The 18863-nt window shown below is 57.5% G+C and overlaps 1 protein-coding gene across 3 annotated transcripts; it reads right to left on the bottom strand.

Annotated features, from left to right (window-relative positions):
• Positions 1 to 895: 895 nt before the first annotated feature.
• Mtch1 (mitochondrial carrier 1) lies at positions 896 to 17585 on the bottom strand. Of its 3 annotated transcripts, none has more exons than XM_076558410.1 (12): positions 17250 to 17585; positions 12159 to 12243; positions 9841 to 9947; positions 9467 to 9544; positions 9155 to 9212; positions 8821 to 8872; positions 7763 to 7822; positions 5594 to 5687; positions 3780 to 3827; positions 3596 to 3663; positions 3324 to 3399; positions 896 to 1605 (listed from the first exon to the last, which is right to left on the bottom strand). In XM_076558410.1, the coding sequence occupies exons 1-12, from the start codon at positions 17568 to 17570 to the stop codon at positions 1534 to 1536; spliced, it is 1119 nt and encodes a 372-aa protein (XP_076414525.1). In that variant the 5' UTR covers positions 17571 to 17585; the 3' UTR covers positions 896 to 1533. The 3 variants fall into 3 exon arrangements, with proteins under 3 accessions (XP_076414525.1, XP_076414524.1, XP_076414526.1); XM_076558409.1 differs by having other exon boundaries at positions 5543 to 5687; XM_076558411.1 differs by lacking the exon at positions 17250 to 17585 and adding an exon at positions 16435 to 16456 and having other exon boundaries at positions 5543 to 5687.
• Between the last annotated feature and the right edge of the window lie 1278 nt (positions 17586 to 18863).

An 18863-nucleotide genomic window follows, 5' to 3' on the forward strand; every position in this document is an offset into this window, starting at 1 on the left:
TCAGACCAACCAAACCCTTCCTTAGTCGTTAGGCCGGGCAGCTCCTTCCGAACCTCTGGGAGGCTATGGCTCAGGGCAGGGGCACCTCTTTAGGACAGCTCAGCTCAGCTGTGAAACACAAATGCCCCTAAATCTGGGGGTCACTGGAAGGACCAGTGCAGACGGGACTTGAAGAAGGACAAGGAGGAAAAGTCACCCAGCATTGTGGTCAATGTGGGAATGCGCTGGGCGGACAGCCTCAGGACACTGACCTAAGGTGACGCTCACGAGGCGATGTGGCAACATCCGGGACCGTAGCTGTCTGGGGTGAGGCTCTCCAGCAAAGGGAATGTAAACTAACAGTTACGAGAGTACAGAGGCCTCAAGCACTGTTCCGTGCACAGGGCCCACCACACCTCGCTGCTGGGCATTAAAGACACGCAGAGTAGACCTGCCCCCAGTCCCTGTCACTAGATTACCGGAAAGGAGATCGTCGAAGCTTTCTGGGGATGACCCCGACCTTACCTGAGGGGAAGTGAAAGGCAGCAAACTGCAACTCTCACATGCCGGGCCCCGTGGAGGGAGGGAGACACTCACGGCCAGGCAGAAGATGGCTGGCCATTTCCTCCTGCTCTGACCGTGTGGCCGCTGCACCAAAAAGACTTGAAAACAGTCACCTTCAAAAGGTGCCAAGTGCCACTCGGTAGCTTGGGTGGGACTCTGGAACAGCCGCTACCTCCCTGGCAGAAGGCCTGAGTGCCAGCCGCTACTCTGTGAAGAGACACCGCAGCTTCAACCCCGAGGACAGAGAGGACACGGCCCTGCCACACCTGGGCCCAGGCTGGCAGTCCAGAGAACTCAGACACCAGCACAAGGGGCTGGCGAAGCTCACAGAAATAAGAGGCTCCCACCAAAGTCCAAATCACCACCAATACATTTATTCGAGGAGAAGGGGTCCTATCTTACCATGAGGGGAGGACTAGACATCGATGAGCCTGCCTAACCTGTGTGTATGCACACACTGCACAGGAGACAGAGCCCTCACACCTGGCGTCACCATTAGACAAGCGGATGAGGGGGATAATCTGAGGAGTCACATGATTTCCCAGCAGGAGAAGGCACTGCCCTTGGGTCAGAAAAGTAGTGTTGAGAACCAGGGCAGGACACAGCATAGCCTCCCAGCACGGGCCCAGGCATGATGGTGCCCTATTCACACAGCAGGAGCGGCTGCCTCTGGCTGAGGGCGGGGTGGGCTGGGCTGGAGGTGGAGGACCTGATCCCTAAGCCTTGCCTGTGACCTTTGCCTCCACGGCCTTTCTCTGCCCTTGCACAAGACAGACTCAGGTACCTCTGGGCAGGAAGGGGTTCCTTCCTCCCCAACACTGCTCCCCCAGGTCCCAGGCCCCCCACCTCCACCAGCCCCACATCTGGACAGACACATGGCAAATATGGACATGAAGCCAGGCCGGGATGGAGTCCCTCAGGCATCCGAGATGACGGGCCCTCACCGGGGGTAGGCCAAGACCCCGTAAATGTTTGGTCAGGTGACTTAGGTTACTCCATGGCAAAGCACGACCCTGATGACACACGGCGGAAAAGCAGGCTGGAGCCACGGAAGAGCTGGCCCTGCGGGAGAAGAGCGGCAGTCAATGAGAGCGAGGCCATGCTTCCTTAGAGTAAGAGAAGCAAGGGGCCCAGAGGCCCGGGGTCACATGTAAAGGGTGTGAAGGGACGAGGCGCCATCATGAAAGCAAGGGCAGAGTTTGCCTGCACCAGCGGCCTGGGGGCTCGGGCCTGTACACCCAGCCAGGGGGATACTGAGGCAGGAAGACTGCAATTCAGTCTCTGTCTGGGCCACAGGTAAGTTCATGGCCAGCCTGGGCAATTTAGTGGAACCCTGTCTAAAAATAAAAAGTAAAAAGGGGGCTGGGAGCCAGGTGGTGGTGGCGCACACCTTTAATCCCAGCACTCAGGAGGCAGAGGCAGGTGGATCCCTGTGAGTCTGTGGTCAGCCTGGTCTACAGAGAGTTCCAGGACAGCCAGGACTATTACACAGAGAAACCCTGTCTCAAAAACCAAACCAAATGAAACCAAAGGGGGCTGGAATGGGTCTAGGTCAGAGACAGAGTGTTTGCCTAGCACTCACAAGACACTGGGTTCAAAACTACGAGTTCGCCTGTGCGGAATCTCTGGGAAGGAAGGGGGTTCCCTTTATGCCTGGGGGCTCTGGTGCCTGTGTCTGAGCAGGAACCCCGGCCCCAGCCCTGGAGGAAACCTCCAAAGAGGAGACTTGCTCTTCCAACCCCAAGCGGAGGCTGAGATGCAGGCAGCCCAACTGGCTGTGCCTCTTCCTCCCTCCTAGTAAAGACGAGGACCAGTCATGTTTACTGTTTGTGTGTGTGTGTGTGTGTGTGTGTGTGTGACGGGTGAGGTGTGCACACGTTAGAGCTCACGTGTGGAGGGCAGAAGACAAGCTGGTGAGGAGGCTCTCTCCTCCCGCCTTCGTGTGGACTCTGCGGACTGAACTCGGGCCCTCAGGAGGGCCAAGCAAACCCGTCACCCGGAGTCACCTCAACCGGCAGGCCACTCGGCACTCCGGCTCTTCCGGCCAGCACCTCATTTGACTGGAAGCACCTGCCGCTAGCCCCGAGCCTGGTCCCTGACCGCTGGCCACTGGCCCCCAAAAGCTATAGTAAGCAGGAGGCTTTAGTGCAAAGCTCCAGAAACCATGGCTGTTCCTTCCAGCCCTTCATCAGGCCCAGCTGATCCCGGAAGATCCCCCAGGTCCAGGAGGGTCCTAGGAAGGAGTTTGGCTGACTGCATCCCAGACACCCTGTCACTGGAGGAATGAGTTCTTGGTCTCTGCCACCTACCGCCTCCCGAGGAGGGGCAACCTTTGTTTAATTTTAAAGGCACAGGCCGGGCGGTGGTGGCACACTCCTTTAATCCCAGCACTCGGGAGGCAGAGCCAGGGGGATGGATCCCTGTGAGTTCGAGGCCAGCCTGGGCTACAGAGCGAGTTCCAGGACAGGCGAGTTCCAGGACAGGAACCAAAACTACACAGAGAAACCCTGTCTCGAAAAACAAAAACAAAATAAATAAATAAACAAATAAAAATAAAGGCGCAGGCCCTGAGCCTCAGTCTCACGTGACTTTCACCCCTCAGCCAGAGCTGGGACTGCTCAGTACCTACTTGGTACCTACTTAGTGCCCTGCAGCCTTTCTGAAAGGGGAATGTGTGGATGCCTCAGAGCAGGGGTCTCCCATCCACCCTCTCACAAGCGAGCTCCTCCAGGCGCCTCATCCTCCAGAGCAGCCACGAGCCGCCACCCCAGCATGCTCACCTGCACACTCAGGTACTTCCAGCAGTGGATCCAGGACTTGAACACAGGGGAATAAGGAGGGAGTCCAGCCTGCAGCCTGTGGAGGAAACAGAGGGGTCCTCAGACACACTGTTAGAGAGGTCCGGGGAACTCGAAGGAGCCGCGCCCTAAGCCCACCCCACCACCATGCTGACGCCACAGGAAATTGTGTGTGGGCAGAGGGGCTGAGGGCTCGCTCATCTGGATGTCCCAGCAGCGTTGGTAGGGGGCCGGGTGGAAGGGTACACACGCACCCACAGTTGTTCACAGCCATGAGATCTCCAACAAGCAGGAAGGGGTAGGTCAGCATGCTTACTGCAATCTGAAAGACAGACGGACGGACATCAGCGCCAGCATGCCCCTCACCGAGCCCCCACAGGCCCAGTCAGACCTGCCTCCAGCCCACCCTGGCCCTTAACGGCAGTAAGCGGGACTTACCCCCATCACAAACTTGGTATAGCTCCTGATGGCCAGGGCCTGGCTGAACTGCGGACAGAAAGGACGCGGGTTACCACAGGGATGGTAGGGCAGACTTCAGCTCTGTGGTACCCTCCCCTTGCCCCATCTGACCCTCACAACCCCCTTTTCCAGGCCAGTCCCTCCTGTGCCCTCCCCGTCAGCTGGGAAAGAGGCTGGGAGGCGGAACCAGGCCAGCTGGGCTGCAGACACCTGTGGAGTCTGGGGTGAGTCTCCCAGGTGTGGCCTTAGCATGGAGCAGTCACACTCCGCTGAGGATTCCCAAAGGAGAAGACAAGCTTCCACCTTGTGTCCCAGGCCAGAGCCCGGTTCTGGGCACGAAGCGTGTGGTCACTCTGGGCTACTGCTGCCAACCCCAGCTCACCAAGCTTCCACCCCAACTCCTAACGCCGGACTTTCCTCAGAGAACAGCCTCACTAGGAAAGGTGGCGGCCGGCCCCTTGGTGTCTTCTCCAAGTGGTCATCCCACTACAGGATGCCCGGAGCCCCGCAGAAGGTAACTCTGGCCTGACAGGTGTGGCAGCCTCTCCAAACCTGCGAGTCCTTACAGGATGCGCCTTCCACACCAGAGCCGACTGCTCAGAAAGGTGTGTGAGCGGCCTGAGCAGAGCTGTGCTCCGTGACCCAGACAGCTGGTCAAGGGCCTTGGGCACTGCCCACTGTCCCGCCCTGCTCTTTCCTGTCACAGTGCCCGCCCACCCACACGGCCCCTGAGGTAGAGCTGCGGGCACGTCAACGTCACTGCAGATGAGGGCGCATCTCCACAGACCCCCGAAAGAACAGTGAAGATCCCCCAAGCCAGCCACAGGGCCACCAGTCTCCTCCCATCACAGGCCACCCTCCCCCAGGCTGCCAAGCAGAGCCAACAGACACCCCATGGACCACGACCCCTCCCCTAGCCTTCCAGGCCCGGCCATTCCTGCCGCCAGAACGCCTGCCTTCCAGGAACCCTAACCCATTGTGGACCCCAATCCTCATCTTGGTTGAGCAGAACCTATCAACCCATTAGGTGCCCGGGCTTTCTGATGCCTGACCCCTGCAGGTGAGGTCTGCAGACCCCGCAGCCACAGCAGGTTAACACCAGGTGGCACCACCTGGCCTGGAATGCTAAACCTGTGCTTTTCCCTTGCCTTTTGTCGGAGGGGCCAGGACCAAAGGTCACGGCGGTCATGGAGAGGCACTTTAGGAGAGCAGGGTCTTCATCTACAGTCTGGAATCTGGGGTGGCCTTGACTGCACAGTCCTCTTACCACGGCCTCCCCAGGCCTGGGGTTACATGCCAGGCCACAGTGGGGCTTTCTGTCTTTCTGTCTGCCTGTCTGCCTGTTTGTTTGTTTTTTGAGACAGGGTTTCTCTGTGTAGCCCTGGCTGGCCTTGGACTCAGAGATCCATCTGCTTCTGCCTCCCAAGTGTTGGGATTAAAGGCGTGTGCCACCGCCCCCCAACTCACAGTAGGTTTAAAAACACGAACTATGAAGGACTGTGGCTATTAGCTGCCTCCTCTCATTTGCCGAGAATTTCGGATAAACTAGGGCCCACTTCTAACACTGCAGACGTGGAATTCCTTAACTTCCTCTCAGGCAGGGGTCAGCGTAATCTTCCCAGTGCCAGAGACGATTAGGGGTCCCCCCTCACCCCTGAGTCAAGACAATCCCAAAGTCCCAGCCTGCCCCAGACCCTGGGCATCAGCACACACAAAGAAAGGCGACCCTTGTTCCAACCAACCTGGGAACCTGGATTCTGGTCGTCCCCCAGCCCCCCTGGGGTGTCACTCACGCTGTCGTCCACCAGGTAGGCATTGATGAAGTGAGCCAGCAGGTTACAGCCCCACAAGAAAACCACATCGCCCAGGAGGTGAGGGATTAAGCCGCTAAAAAGACAAGGTGGGCAGAGGTGAACAGGGAGGAGACCCAGGAGGCGCCAAGGCTGCCCCCAACTTACACCTGCAGCACCCAGGCCGGGCCTCGGGGAGGCCCTGGAGGGAGCACTGCTACTACCAGGCCAGGCAGCGGCCCTCCTCCCTCAAGGAGGACTCCGGTGTCACAGACTAGTCAGGCTGTCACCAGCTGTTTTCAGTCTGCAGAAATCCCAGTGTTATGGTGTGAAGGCAGCCGCACCCAGCAAATACAGATCACAAAGGTGTGCCTGGCGCCTGGCGGCTTCTCCTGGTCGCTTCATCGGACCAATTCTCAAAGAACCGCTCGATGTCTCTGTCCTCCATCTGGAACGTTCCACCAACAATGCACCATGCAAGTGCTTGCAAGGAGAGCTACCGCGCAGTGATAGCCTTTACGGCAGACCGCTGACTAAATCCGGCTTGGAAGGTGCCCTGTGAAGGTGCCGAGGCACCAGAGACACTGACAGGCAGGTCGGAGCACCTGCTGCTCTTGCAAAGGACCTGGTTTGGCTTAGCTCCAGGGACCTGAGGCTTCCTCTGGCCTCCGTGGCTCCTGTGTGCACCCGGTGCACACAAATTTACACAGGCACACACACATAAAAGGAACAAATACATAAACCTTTTCAAAAGTCTTTTTTCTGAAAGTCCACGAAGGTGTTAAGTAACATACCAGTGTTCGGAGGGCCGTCAACAAACATCCTGGCAGATGCACCTCCTTCCCCGGGGGCTGCAGAGAGGCTGTAACCTATATGCATCCCTACTCCAAGATGACACCCAAGTAAGCATGTGCTGCGTGGGACCCCAGTCACGAGCTGCACAGTGCTGGGCAGTGCCTCCAAGTCTGATGTGCCAGGCACCTGAATCCACATTCTCACATGGGGATGTGTGTACAGAGATGGGTTTCTCAGCCTTGCCCTATGGCATCTGGAGCTGAGCAACACCCAATTATCCTCTGCACTTCAGGAGGTGTAGCAGCAGCTGGGGGTCTGTCTCGCATGCCAGTTCTGAAAGCCACAAGATGTCCCTGGACATCACCAAGGACCCCCAGGGGCAAATCACCTGTTGAGAAGCACGCTGTCTGTCTCTCTCTATTCCAAGTCACTTCTTGATTAAACACAGACCAGAACACCATCTGACAAACTGGGAAACGTCACCTGACCAGCATGGTGAGCAGGAGCCCAGGATCGGTATGCTGTGCATCCGACCACTGCAGGCCACTGCCTACACCTTCAAGTGGCGAAACAAAAGCCGTACTTGTCAGCCCGGCTCCTTGGCTGTCTGACGTCCCTTCTTCCTGAATAGTCTGCATGGTCTGAGCTTGCTTTGTGGGTAAGTAAGCTGGGCTAAAGGCCAAGAGTGCTGGGTCTGTGGCCCTCAGATCACATACCCAGAGACACAGGCCTCTGGGCCTCTGCTAATGGCTGCCCTCTGGAAACACAGGCCCAAAGGGTCAGGTTTTCTGACTTGTCATGAGAAGCCAAAAGCATGGACGTCTGAGCAAACCATCTTGAGCACTCAATGTCCACTAACTGTCAGAACAGAGCCCCCTGACTGGAGGCAGGGTCCTCACTGCCAGCACCGAGTCCTAGCTTCACAGTGACACCTTGGCAACGACACCAAGGACTATGCAGTGCTTCTGACGACGAGTGCTGTGTCTCTGGCAACCCTGGAGCCCAGACGGGGCTGGCAGGGGCTGGCTAGCTCACCTCCCCAGCGTGAGCTAGTGTGTGTGTGTGTGTGTGTGTGTGTGTGTGTGTGTGTGTGTGTGTGTGTGTGTGTGGTACTGGGTGCAGAGCCCAGGCCCTCAGGCGCGCCGCACTCTACCACTAAGTTACACCCCTTGCCTAGGTCCATTTTCACTTAAGCTGTGACCTGAAAGGCCTGGACAGCTCTGGTCCCCAACATGCCAGGAAGCACAGCACAGCCGGGCAGCAGCTGTTCAACTGTGGCACGCTCTGGTTAGTCGAGGGTGGCAGCTGAGCCGAGAGACGGAGAACACACCTCTCGGCGGAGCCACACGTGGCTGTTACAGGGAATAACTCACGTACACGAAGAATCCCAGCAGCCCCTCCTCCTTGAAAATCTTCCCAATGGAGCTCAGAACGCCACTGGGGAGACAAGATGGAGAAGGTCACCTAGCGGAAGCCCAGCTTCCAGCCTCACTCAGGTCAGCAGGCACGGGCCAGGACGGGAGGTCTGTCACCAGGAAGAGCCCAAGGGGAGGAGAAAGCTTTCTTCTGGGGCCAGGTGGATGTACACCACTCATGGACGCTGGGGCGCCACAACCCACAGGACAGAAGAGCTGAAGGCCAGTGAGAACGGGGAGGGGTGGCGGGCAGATGGGACCACCTGACAAGGCAACAGAGGGTTACTACAGCCGGAAGGCCTGGGGTCAACCCAGGAAAGACTTCAGCCCCCCCACCCCCCCCTACGGCTGCCTGGGGTCGAGTCCTGCCTGCCGTGCAGACGGCTGGAGGGCAGCCGGCAGGCTGAACTTCCTGGCTCCGGAGCCACCTCTGTGACCGGTGACTGGAAACGTCAGCTGGCCCGCACGGAGGGGCTACAAGGCCCAGGTGGAAGAGGCAGGCGTACAAGCCGGGCTAGCTAGAGCTGGTCGCGGGCTCCTGACCCACCACACTCTATGTTCTTCTCGTGACAGTGGCCTGACCCACTGGCGTTTCAGCCGAGCTGTCTGTCCCCTCGGGTCGTTGACCAACCTCACGTCTCAGTCTAGGGAATCGACTCCCATGAGTGAACCCAGGGCCAAGTATCCTGGCCGCTGACAACTGAAGCCCGGAAGCAGCCGCGGAAAAGGCTGTGTGCTCGGGCCATGGGCTTCCTGGCCCGTGCTGAACTGGGCAGCTTCTCAGTGGAGGATGAGAGAGCAGAAAGCCAGGTTTGGGGGGTTCAGGAGTTTGGGGGGCCCAGCGCACACCTAACCCAAGCAGACTCCAGCACAGGGAAACGAGGCTCTGCAAGGAACCAGGCTCACTTAGAGACTCAAGTGAGCCGAGGACAGAAGCCACCCCTACATTCCTCAGAAGCGAGGCAGCCATCGAGCTATCCCCCAGAGTCAGAAGAGTACAGACAGCCAAGGGTTACCTACCTGTACTTGGCCTCCCGTCCCACAAACTGCACCATGCAGCGCATTGAGATGACTGAGGAAAGATAAAACATTGGGGTGACGGGGGGAGCCAATGGCTGGGCACCCTACCCCTGGGGTGTCCAGTGCACAGCGGCCCCTGTGCCACACAGCTCAAGAGGGTTGAGCCTCAGAGCCCAAAGCCACAGCATCCCCTGTGCCCGGGACGGGCCCCAGCCAGTCTCCAGTCCCACCTTGGATCTTCCCAGTCATCTACCACTGCTTATGCTGTGTCCAGGCGGGGCCGGCCTACACCCGCCCACCTGTGCTACAGTGGGTCCAGCGACAATGTCCTTACCGTGTAAAGGATGGGCCAGCATGCGCGACACACACTGCATCATCATTTCATAGGATGTCTGCAAGAGGAGGGTGGGCACCATCAGGCTGGTACCCACAGGGAGATACAAGCCTGCCTCAGTCTACCAGAGGCTGCCCACCCCCACCCCACACCTCCCCAAGGTGCGCTGCCATCCTGGGCCAGAGCAGCTTCCAAGGCATTTTTAGGGAGGGAGTCCCCTGCAGTGTCCAGCCAAGCCTCCTTCCACGGGGCAGGCTTAACGACCCAGCCGACTGGGGGTGAGAAGTCTCCTCTCCGTCCCTTGACACCAACCTCCTTCACAACTTTCTTCAGCGACGTCTTCATGTCATCCTTGTTGGAAACCTGCTCGATCTCGTCTGGAGGGAAAACCTGACCGCAAACACAAAGCGGCCGAGGGAAAACAGAGCCATGAATCACACACGAGTGCCTGAGGGACACCGGGCACTGTGTTCGCTGTCTGGGCTGTCGGTAACCACCGGGACGGGGAACTGAGCTGGAAAGCCGCCCTCACAGCTGCCACGGCCGTGGGAGAGAGGGAGGGCTGCGTGGCGGGGGCCTCGGGCCGCGCACTGGAGTCTGCATGGGGATGTGGGACCAGGGCCGGCGGGCTGCAGCAGACAGCGATCGGAGCCGGGGGGGGGACGGGACCCTGGGCAACTGCTCACCTTCTTCATGCTGCCCCGGGTGACCGTGGACAAGGCGTTGGACATGAGGCGAGGGCTCAGGCCCCGGAACAGCCCTATCTTCCCGTCCACCTGCACGATGTACTTGGCTGTAAGGAGGCCAAGGGGACGGTGTCACGCCCAGCCCGGGACACCCGCTGCCGGACCACACACCCAGACCGGTTGTTTCCCAATCCCTGCTGAACGCAGCCAGAGTGTGTGTGTGTCCAGGGCCTGACACAGGCCAGCTCCGACCCCAGGTGTCTTCTGACCTGTCTCTTTTGGTCAACCGTTCCAACGTTCTTCTGACAAACAAGCCCATCTGACTTCTTCCTTGCTTCCTGTCTTTTCCTGAGCTCTGAAAACTACTTGGCAAACTCAACTGTCGTTTCCCAACTCAGCAGCTGGAATGCTGGAATCCAAAACCAATTTCAGCTGCTTACGAAGTGTTTTACTTGGGGTAGGGGTGGGGTGCCCCCAGGCAGAGACGACCTTCCCCACCTGAGGGAGGGGGAAAGGCAGGCGATGGCCAGGCAGGTCTCCGGGCCGCGGTGTGGCCAGGACACCACAGCCCGCTACCATGCTGTGCTGTATCTAGGACGCCCTCTGGCACCTGCTGGCTTCTGTAAGCCAGGGACAGGTAGAGACAAAGTGGCACTGGGGGACGCTGTGGTCGGCAGCCACAGCGGGGACTCCTGTCCCACGGCTGCAGTCCGGACAGCGTGAGGCGTGTCGTGCATCCCTACTCTGCATTTCACCCCCGTTCGAGAACGTGACGTGTTTCTCTGAACCCTGGGAGCCAACAGACGACGCCCTCCACAGGATCCCCTTTCAGACCTGTGACGTCAGCTCTCTAGCACCGCACACAGGCAGTGACGCGCATGTGTGCCCTTTTCTCCTCTGCGGCGGCACAGCTGGCGGGTGACTCCACGTCACAGCCAGCCAGGGCTCCCAGGGACAGGGCAGTGCACCTGTTACCTGTACAGCTTCCTGAGAAGGGAGGGCAGGGAGGGGAGGGCTGGGGAAGGGGACGAGGGTGCCGGGGGCTGGGCAATGACTCAGTGCGGAGCTGCTCTACTCCAGGCTAAGGGGCAGGCTCGGGCAGAGCCTCGGGGCGGCTGCCAGAGAGCCAGCTCCGGGATTTGCCCGCTTCTCGGCTGAGCTGTCCAGTAAGAGGAGACAGCAAGACGCACAGAGGCCCTCTCAGGAGCTGCCCCGTTCCACCACCTCACGGCCTTTCTGCGGAGCCTGCAAGCCCCCAGGGACTCCAGCCTTGCACCACAGACCGTCCACAGCTGTGGGGCTCTCCACTCCAGTGTGGGGGAGGAGGAGACACTGGCCAGACAGTTCCAGACAGCCAGACGGCCGGCACTTCCTGACTCGGGAGCAGCCAGTGTCCAGAGGAGCCCAGCAGACATCTGCTCTTGACATCTGATCTGAAACATTTCTAAAACCTGGGTGGGGGCGCCTCAGAACCTGGCTCACGATAGCAGGAGGCCCTTAGATAAAGGTCAGGATGGTCCCATGTGAACAGGCATGACCTCAGACATGAGTCCTTCCTAATGGCGCTGGCTGCCGTAGGCCAATCTGAGAAAGCAGGGTAGCCACACGTCCGTGTTCGTTATCTTTGTGCCCAATGGTGGGTGGGGGCGCTCGACTGCCATGGTTCCCCTCTCCCCCTACACCACCGATCTTGAAATAAATACAAACACACTTCCCCACGAAATGGCCATTCTGCCTGGCCTAGGCGCTGCACCCGGAACCGGAGGCAGAACTGGAAAAGAACCCGACCTGTGACTCTGCCAACGACAAGTGCGTGTTGGAGAAGGCGGCTCAGAGGTCAAGAACCAGGTTATGGAGCAGGGGAGACTCGCAAAGAACATTCTAGACCAGCCAAATGGGTAAGAGAGGTCCAGAACGGGACTCAGGCAAGTAACCTCAGAAAGGCACTTGAAGAAGATCCCTCATGCTGGCGGGAGGGGATGGGGGGGCACAGCAAACCTACCATGCCCTAGCCAGCTGTCACCCACAGGCCTGGGGACAGGAGCAAAGACAGAGAGGTGGGATGTGGTGAGGAAGCTGGGCAGTTAGTGCCCCTTTGTCTACACAGTACAGCGGGGCTAGAGCAGGAGAGCACCTGCATAGACAAGCTCATGTGTCTGCATAGAATCTACCCCCCCCCCCCCCACAGTTCTAGAACCAGCCTGGGTCCTGCAGCCCCCACAGGCTCCCACCCAACTCCTGCTACCTCGGGCCACTCTCGGGCCCCCTCCTTAGAGCAGGCACTGGCTCCCAGGGCTGGCTGGGCCTGTGGCACTCACCGTAGGTGAAGAAGCTTGGCAGGTAGAGGACCTTCCTCCCCAGCACGTTGGTCCCAAGGGTGGGGGGCATCGGCTCATGACCCACCTTCAGAATCAAGAGACAAAACCAAGGGTCACTGGAAGGCAGCGTGCCGCTTCCTCCCACACATGCTGAGGCTGTTCCCACCTCCCCGGGAGCATCAGCTGGTATTCTTCATCAATGCCTAGTCTTAGGTCCCACCCTGGCCCCAATCTAAATCACACACCCTCCACAACCTCGATGGCAGAGGATCTCAATGCAGACACCTGCTTTTATTTGATTATTAAGAGCTTTTTACTACATTTTACAATCTTACCCTTTTGGTGTTTTTTTTTTTTTTTTTTTAAGATTTATTTATTTATTATGTATACAGAAGAGGGCACCAGATCTCATTACAGATGGTTGTGAGCCATCATGTGGGTGCTGGGAATTGAACTCAGGACCTCTGGAAGAGCAGTCAGTGCTCTTAACCTCTGAGCCATCTCTCCAGCCCAATCTTATCAGGTGCATGATGGGAGGAGGGGGAATGAGACGTGCGTGGTCAGAAGACAACTTAGGTGGTTCCAGGGATAGAACTGTTTGTTTTGTGTCCCTGTGTGTTTGTGTACGGGCACACACACAACCATGGTGTGCGTGTGGAGGTCAGAGGACAACTTGCACGAGTTAGTTCCCCCCTTCCACCATGCAGGGCTTTGGGTTCAGTTCAGGTCCTCAGGTGTCTTTACCCACCGCAGCATCTCACTGGCACAGAAACACACCTTTAAGTTTGTTTGTTTTGTTTTTCAAGACAGGGTTTCTCTGTGCAGCCCTGGCTGTCCTGGATCTCGCTCTGTAGACCAGGCTGGCCTCGAGCTCAAGAGATCTGCCAGCCTCTGCCACCAGAGTGCTGGGATTAAGGGCATGCGCCACCACTGCCCGGCCATCTAAAATTTTTTTTTAATACTTATTGACTTATGTGGACATATGTGTTGGGGTATACATGTGGCAGTCAGAGGACAACTTGCAGGAACTGGTTCTCTGTCCTTTCTGTGGGTTCCAGGGATCTCTCTCTCTCTCTCTCTCTCTCTCTCTCTCTCTCTCTCTCTCTCTTTTTTTTTTTTTTTTTGAGACAGGGTTTCATTGTGTAGCCCTGGCTGTCCTGGAACTCACTCTGTAGACCAGGCTGTCCTCAAGCTCAGGGTTCTGGGGATTTACCTCAGGTCATCCATCACACTTGACAGCAAGTGTCTTTACCTGCTGAGCCAATTCGCTGACTGGAAGCACCCATTTTTAAGGGCTTCCCTCTGCAGTCTCCTTTGAGACTAAATCTGCTAACTCCCATCTTCAGGATAAAACTTCATCCCAGCCTAATTCACAGCACACTGAGAAAACAGCAGCCTTGGGTCTCGGCCCCGCTGCAGACAGCCCCGCTCCACCTCCCCCAACTCCTCTAAGTCTACTGTAGACACCTCCCCACCTGTCCCTGCCAGGCCCAGGCTTAGCACGTGCGGGTCTCAAACGCACCTGCTTAACTGGGTTCTAATCCCAGTCACCCTGTATCCCTGGGACGGAATGACTGTGGTTTCCACACAACATCTAACCTTTCACTGTACAGCAGTGCGTTACAACCGAGCATCTGTCAGGCCCACAGATGGGCAGCCAGAGGACAGAGTCATCCATACCTACATGAGGCCCCTGCGGAGGGGCCAGGGTGCTAATATTTTGCCAATCAATGAGAAACTCTGCTGCCAGCAGGGTGGGAGGGTACACACCAGAGCCTAAGTGGGGGTGAGGACCACCACACTAGGCACGAGGGAGCACCCTAGCCTTGTGCCCTCAGCACAGACCGGGGGCACCTGTTGGATGCAGTGAGGACACAGCCCACGGGACAGGAGGCCTGGCCTTGTGAACTGCACTGGGCCCTTGCTGGCTGCTGCTGCTGCTTCTTCATTACGGAGGTGTTTCCTCCAAGTTCACATTATTCCTGTGGGCGTGGCTCTGAGACATACTGAAGATGACTGATTAGAAATGTTTTAATTCTTGATTTTATTACTATTGTGTAGGTGGAGGTCGGAGAACACCTTCGGAGTCAGGGTTTCTCTTGTCACCTAGACTGTAAGTTCCAGGGATCGAACTCCCATCCTCAGGCTTGATTGACAAGTGACCTACCTGTCTGCTGCTAACCATCTCACAGACCCCGACTGTAATTTTCTTTTTTTTTTTTTAAGATTTATTTATTTAGGCCGGGCGGTGGTGGCGCACGCCTTTAATCCCAGCACTCGGGAGGCAGAGGCAGGCGGATCTCTGTGAGTTCGAGGCCAGCCTGGTCTCCAAAGTGAGTTCCAGGAAAGGCGCAAAACTACACAGAGAAACCCTGTCTCGAAGAAAAAAAAAAAAAAAAAAAAAAAAAAAGATTTATTTATTTATTATGTATACAGAAGAGGGCGCCAGATCTCATTGCAGATGGTTGTAAGCCACCATGTGGTTGCTGGGAACTGAACTCAGAACCTCTGGAAGAGCAGTCAGTGCTCTTAACCTCTGAGCCATCTCTCCAGCCCGACTGTACATTTCAAAACCGCTTTATTGTGAGGTCTTTAAAATAAAAAAAGTGCAGCTCACAAGAGCTTATTCAGAAGAGAGTCAGGTGACCCAGGCAACAGTTCTCCCTTCCGGAGTTTTTCAGTAGGTCTGAAGTCCGCCATCTTCAAGTAGTGGTGGTCCTTCCTTTGTGCTCCCGACTTCAGGGCCCAGGCTCTGGCTATTGTGAAGTCGGCCCAGTCTTAACCACTACAACTCTAACCCGGTCCTGAAACCTGGCCCCCCAGCCACACATCCTCATGGCGCCCAAATCTGCTGAGTGCACTGTCTTTATTTTTCCACAGACAGGGTTTTCTCTCTGTGTAGACCAGGCTGGCCTCAAACTCACAGAGATCCGCCTGCCTCTGCTTCCGGAGTGCTGAGATCAAAGGTGTGCGCCACCACCACCACCACCACCACCACCACCACCGCCGCCTGGCCGAGAGTCTGTTTTCTTAATGGCCACTGGGTTACCATCAAAGGCACACTGCTAACTATGGTCGAGTTCTAATGATCTGTTCCCAAGTCACGCTCGCCCAAATGTGTTTCTAGGTGTCCTGACCACATCCAACACTGTGACCCCGGCCCTAACACCAGCAGAGCCAGTTCCCCGTCTCTCTTCCAGTCTGCACCACCTCCACCCTAACACCCACGTGCCTCGATCTAAGGCCCTGTGTTTTATTCCCCTCAGTGTAGGCAACCTCCATCTAGCACTGCACACCTGCTCCCTGCAGAAGACAACCTGTCACTATTATTACTTTTTTTTTTCAGTGTTACTGATTGCCAAGCTACAGCCATTAAGCGCTCTCCCGGAAGTTGTCACCCCCAGCAGACCTCTCTGGGTCATACCCACCTGCCACGCAGTTCTCCTCAGCCTGGGGCTCCCACTCACTGTCCAGGTCCTTTTCCAAAACCCTTTCATGTCATTCTTTTTTCAAACCCGAATACCAGGGTCCAACGATAAGTCACTTCCCCACAGTGCTCCCATGAAGCCCACCCATTCCTGGCACCCAGCAGCCTCCCACCCCCACCCAGACACTCCACCTGGCGTCCTGTCCTCAAGTCCACATTCAACTCTCACCCCATCGGCCGCCAGCACCCCTGCAGCTCAACTCAAAATACCTCCGAAGCTCAGTGTCTCTCCTAAGCTGAGGCCTAGTGTGGCTGTAATCCCCAATGTTGTAAAGGCCCCATCAGCCACCTCCAAATCTGTCACAGTTGGAGGCCCGATGGCCCTGACTTCATCTTCTCATTCCTTGTCATATTTTCTAGTCAAACTCCAAATTCTACTATCCCCATTCCTCAGACGCCAGAGCGTCAAGGATTCCCATTCCCCAGGCCTTCTCATTCCAAACGTATTTCTGATGCTCTCAGTTCTATTACAAGGACAGCAGCATCTCACACCCACTTGCCTTAAATCAAAGCTCAGATCTTAGCTGGGTGTCCATCTCAATTTTCACTACCCATCCTCCACTCCTCCGAACTGGAAAATTCTAGACTACATCTTTGGATATCTGTCTTGAGCTTGAACTATGCCAATCAAAACTGCCCCCCCCATCACACCCACCCAATTCTGCCAAATGCACGCCTTCTTCTAGCCCCCCACCCCCTTTATCCTCCCTCATTCTCTTCTGGACTGCATGGCTGGCAACAAGCATAAACGTCAGGTGCCCGAGCATCCTTGAGTCCAGACATCCCTACCTTTGCTCCAGTTTTCGCCGGCCCTTACCTATTGTGCCTGTCCCACTGCCCTTTCTGCCCATTCCCAGCCCACGCAGACACGATCACTGCAATTCCATTTCCTTCCTCCCCTAAGTGCGTCATCCCCTTCCCCCTAAAAGCCGCCTCCTGGCTCCCCTCTCCAGGCGCGTCGCTACCGCGGCTCCACTCCCCCAATGCGGAGAGGCCCCTCCTCCCACCAAATCTGTCGTCGCCATCAAATCCACAGCCCCCTTCTCAAGTAAACCGATAGCTCTTCCCTGCTGCATTCTTTCCCTCCTAAATTTCTGGCCCTGGTGCCCACGCCTTTGTCCCTCAAAGCGCTTTTATCCATCCCTACAAATCCAGAGCCCCGTTGTCCTCCGCTGAGCTCAAATGGACTCACCTTTTAAACGCTTAGCTTTCGTCCCCAGCCCTCCTCTACCCATTCACCAAAACTTCTCGGCCCTCCCCCAATTCTGTGGCTTCTTCCCCGCACCCCAAATCCATCACCCTTCGGAATCTCAAGCCCCCTGCCTCCGACTATTTATCTCCCACATCCTATCGTCCTTCCCTGCACCCCCAAGCCCCTTCCTATCCCACGTCTGTCACTCATGTCTCTTTGCTTCTCCCCTGCACCCCCCCAAATCTCTTCCTGGCTCACGTCTGTCACTCACGTCCCTTAGCCCCCTCCCTGCACCTCCAAACCCCTTCCTTTCCCACATCTGTCACTCAGGTCCCTTACCCCCCCTCCCCGCACCCCCCCCACCCCGCACCCCCCATCGCGCCCTCCTTCCGCGGCGCCCCCTCCGCCCCACCTGGATCAGCAGCTTCACGTAGAGCAGCGGGTGGCTGAGGGCCGTCACGCCCGCGCCCAGCGCCACAAACAGCGCCTCGGTGGTCGGGGCGTTGTCCCCGGAGCCCGGACCCCCCGCGCCGCCGTCCATCCTGCGCGCCGACGGCTGAGCCGCGGGCCGGGGGTGGCGAGGGTGCGCGCGGTGCGCGGGCGGCGGGTCGCGAGCGCGGGCCTCGACTCCCGCCGGCGCGCCGCCGCGAGCTCCTGCTCCAGCTCCGGCTCCCGCCATCCCCGCGGCGCCGCCGGGAGCCCAAGGCGCCACTTCCGGGTCCGAAGCCCCCATGGCGCCAGGCGGCGAGGTCACTCCCCGTCACGTGGTGTGGCCACGCCCCCTCGAGCGTCAAGGGGGCGGGGCCGGGCCGGGCGGCACCACTCGCGCCGCGGGGGGAAGGGGGCGTGGCTGGCTGGCGTGCGGGATCCAGCGGTGCTCGGCCGCCGGGCCCCGCCCCGCCCCGAGCCCGTTCCTTGCAGCTCCCGGCCCGCCTCTTTGCGGACCAGGTCTGTCTCCGCAGTTGTGCCTAGTGATCAGCGCCTCTGCGGCCTCCTCTGCACACACTGCCTCTGCACCCCTCCAGCGCGCCCCCCGGGCCTGAGTGGAAACCCCTCAGTATTTGAGTAACTCATGGCTGATGAGGGTTGGGAGCACCCCCGGCGTGTGCACTCGCGCGGGCCCGGTGCTGGGTGCGTTTTGTTGCTAAATAACTAGGCCTGGAGCTGCTCTAGTCTGGTGCCTGGAGCATAGAGCTTCGTATGGCTTAAGTGCAATCCTCTCCGCCACCTTCCAGGAAGACGCTCACCCCGGCGAGCTTGTAACGGGCTCCCATCTTTGAGCAAGCCCAGCAGCGCTCTGCTAATAGTGCGCTGCCCAGTAATAGAGCTTTCTGGTAAATGGACCTTCGAGTCAGCAGGGATCCGGACCCTTTGCCTGCCCTTATTCTGTTGTAGTTCGTCCCTGAGGAAGGTCTTTAGTTAGATGTCTGCACCCCTTCCTGATTGCCCACGGAGAAAAGCCCATCGCTACTGCCACCCCCACCCCACTTCTGACAACAAACCTTTGTTATTTTCAAAACCTTACAGTTTCCCCTCATAAGTGGGCTCCCTCCACCCCCAGTTCTGCTCCCCTAATCCAGGCTTGTTCATTCTTTCACTCCAGAAGGGGCAGGGGTGGGGGTTCAGTTCCCTGTGTCAGCAAACCTTCCACCTTCTCCCAGAAGGACTTTAAATGATTTCCTGTTGCCTGGATTCTGATTTAGCTTTTTCATGGGGACCTTCAAAGTCAAGTTCACAGCCCAGCATTATACCCGGAAGACCGGTTTCCAGGGATGGGGGAAGGGGCAGGATTTGCCTCGCCTTCCTGACACCTCCCCACACAAATCCTTTCCTTCCGTGGGCTTTTCCTCTGCATTTTCCCCAGCGCCTTGTTTTTCCGTCTGAATTTGACTGCCCACCATCGGGCTCTGTGTTTGTCTGGCTCCTCCAGACTGTGGCTCCCTGTAAGGGAACTGCATTGTGTTGTCTGGCATTAATGTCTGACTTCCACAACCCCAAATATAGGGAAGTCATTTCTAAGTGAATG

This window comes from Peromyscus maniculatus, chromosome 21 (genome assembly GCF_049852395.1).
Source record: "Peromyscus maniculatus bairdii isolate BWxNUB_F1_BW_parent chromosome 21, HU_Pman_BW_mat_3.1, whole genome shotgun sequence".
Taxonomy (NCBI): domain Eukaryota; kingdom Metazoa; phylum Chordata; class Mammalia; order Rodentia; family Cricetidae; genus Peromyscus; species Peromyscus maniculatus.

Excerpts from the sequence above, each read along its gene's own strand:
- Mtch1 (XM_076558409.1), bottom strand. The coding sequence starts at position 17,570 with ATGGGGGCTTCGGACCCGGAAGTGGCGCCTTGGGCTCCCGGCGGCGCC. Across the intron at positions 9,948-12,158 it reads GCCAAGCTTCTTCACCTACG|CCAAGTACATCGTGCAGGTG; the intron begins GTGAGTGCCACA and ends GCCTCCTTACAG. Across the intron at positions 3,828-5,542 it reads ACCAGAATCCAGGTTCCCAG|TTCAGCCAGGCCCTGGCCAT; the intron begins GTTGGTTGGAAC and ends TTCTGTCCGCAG.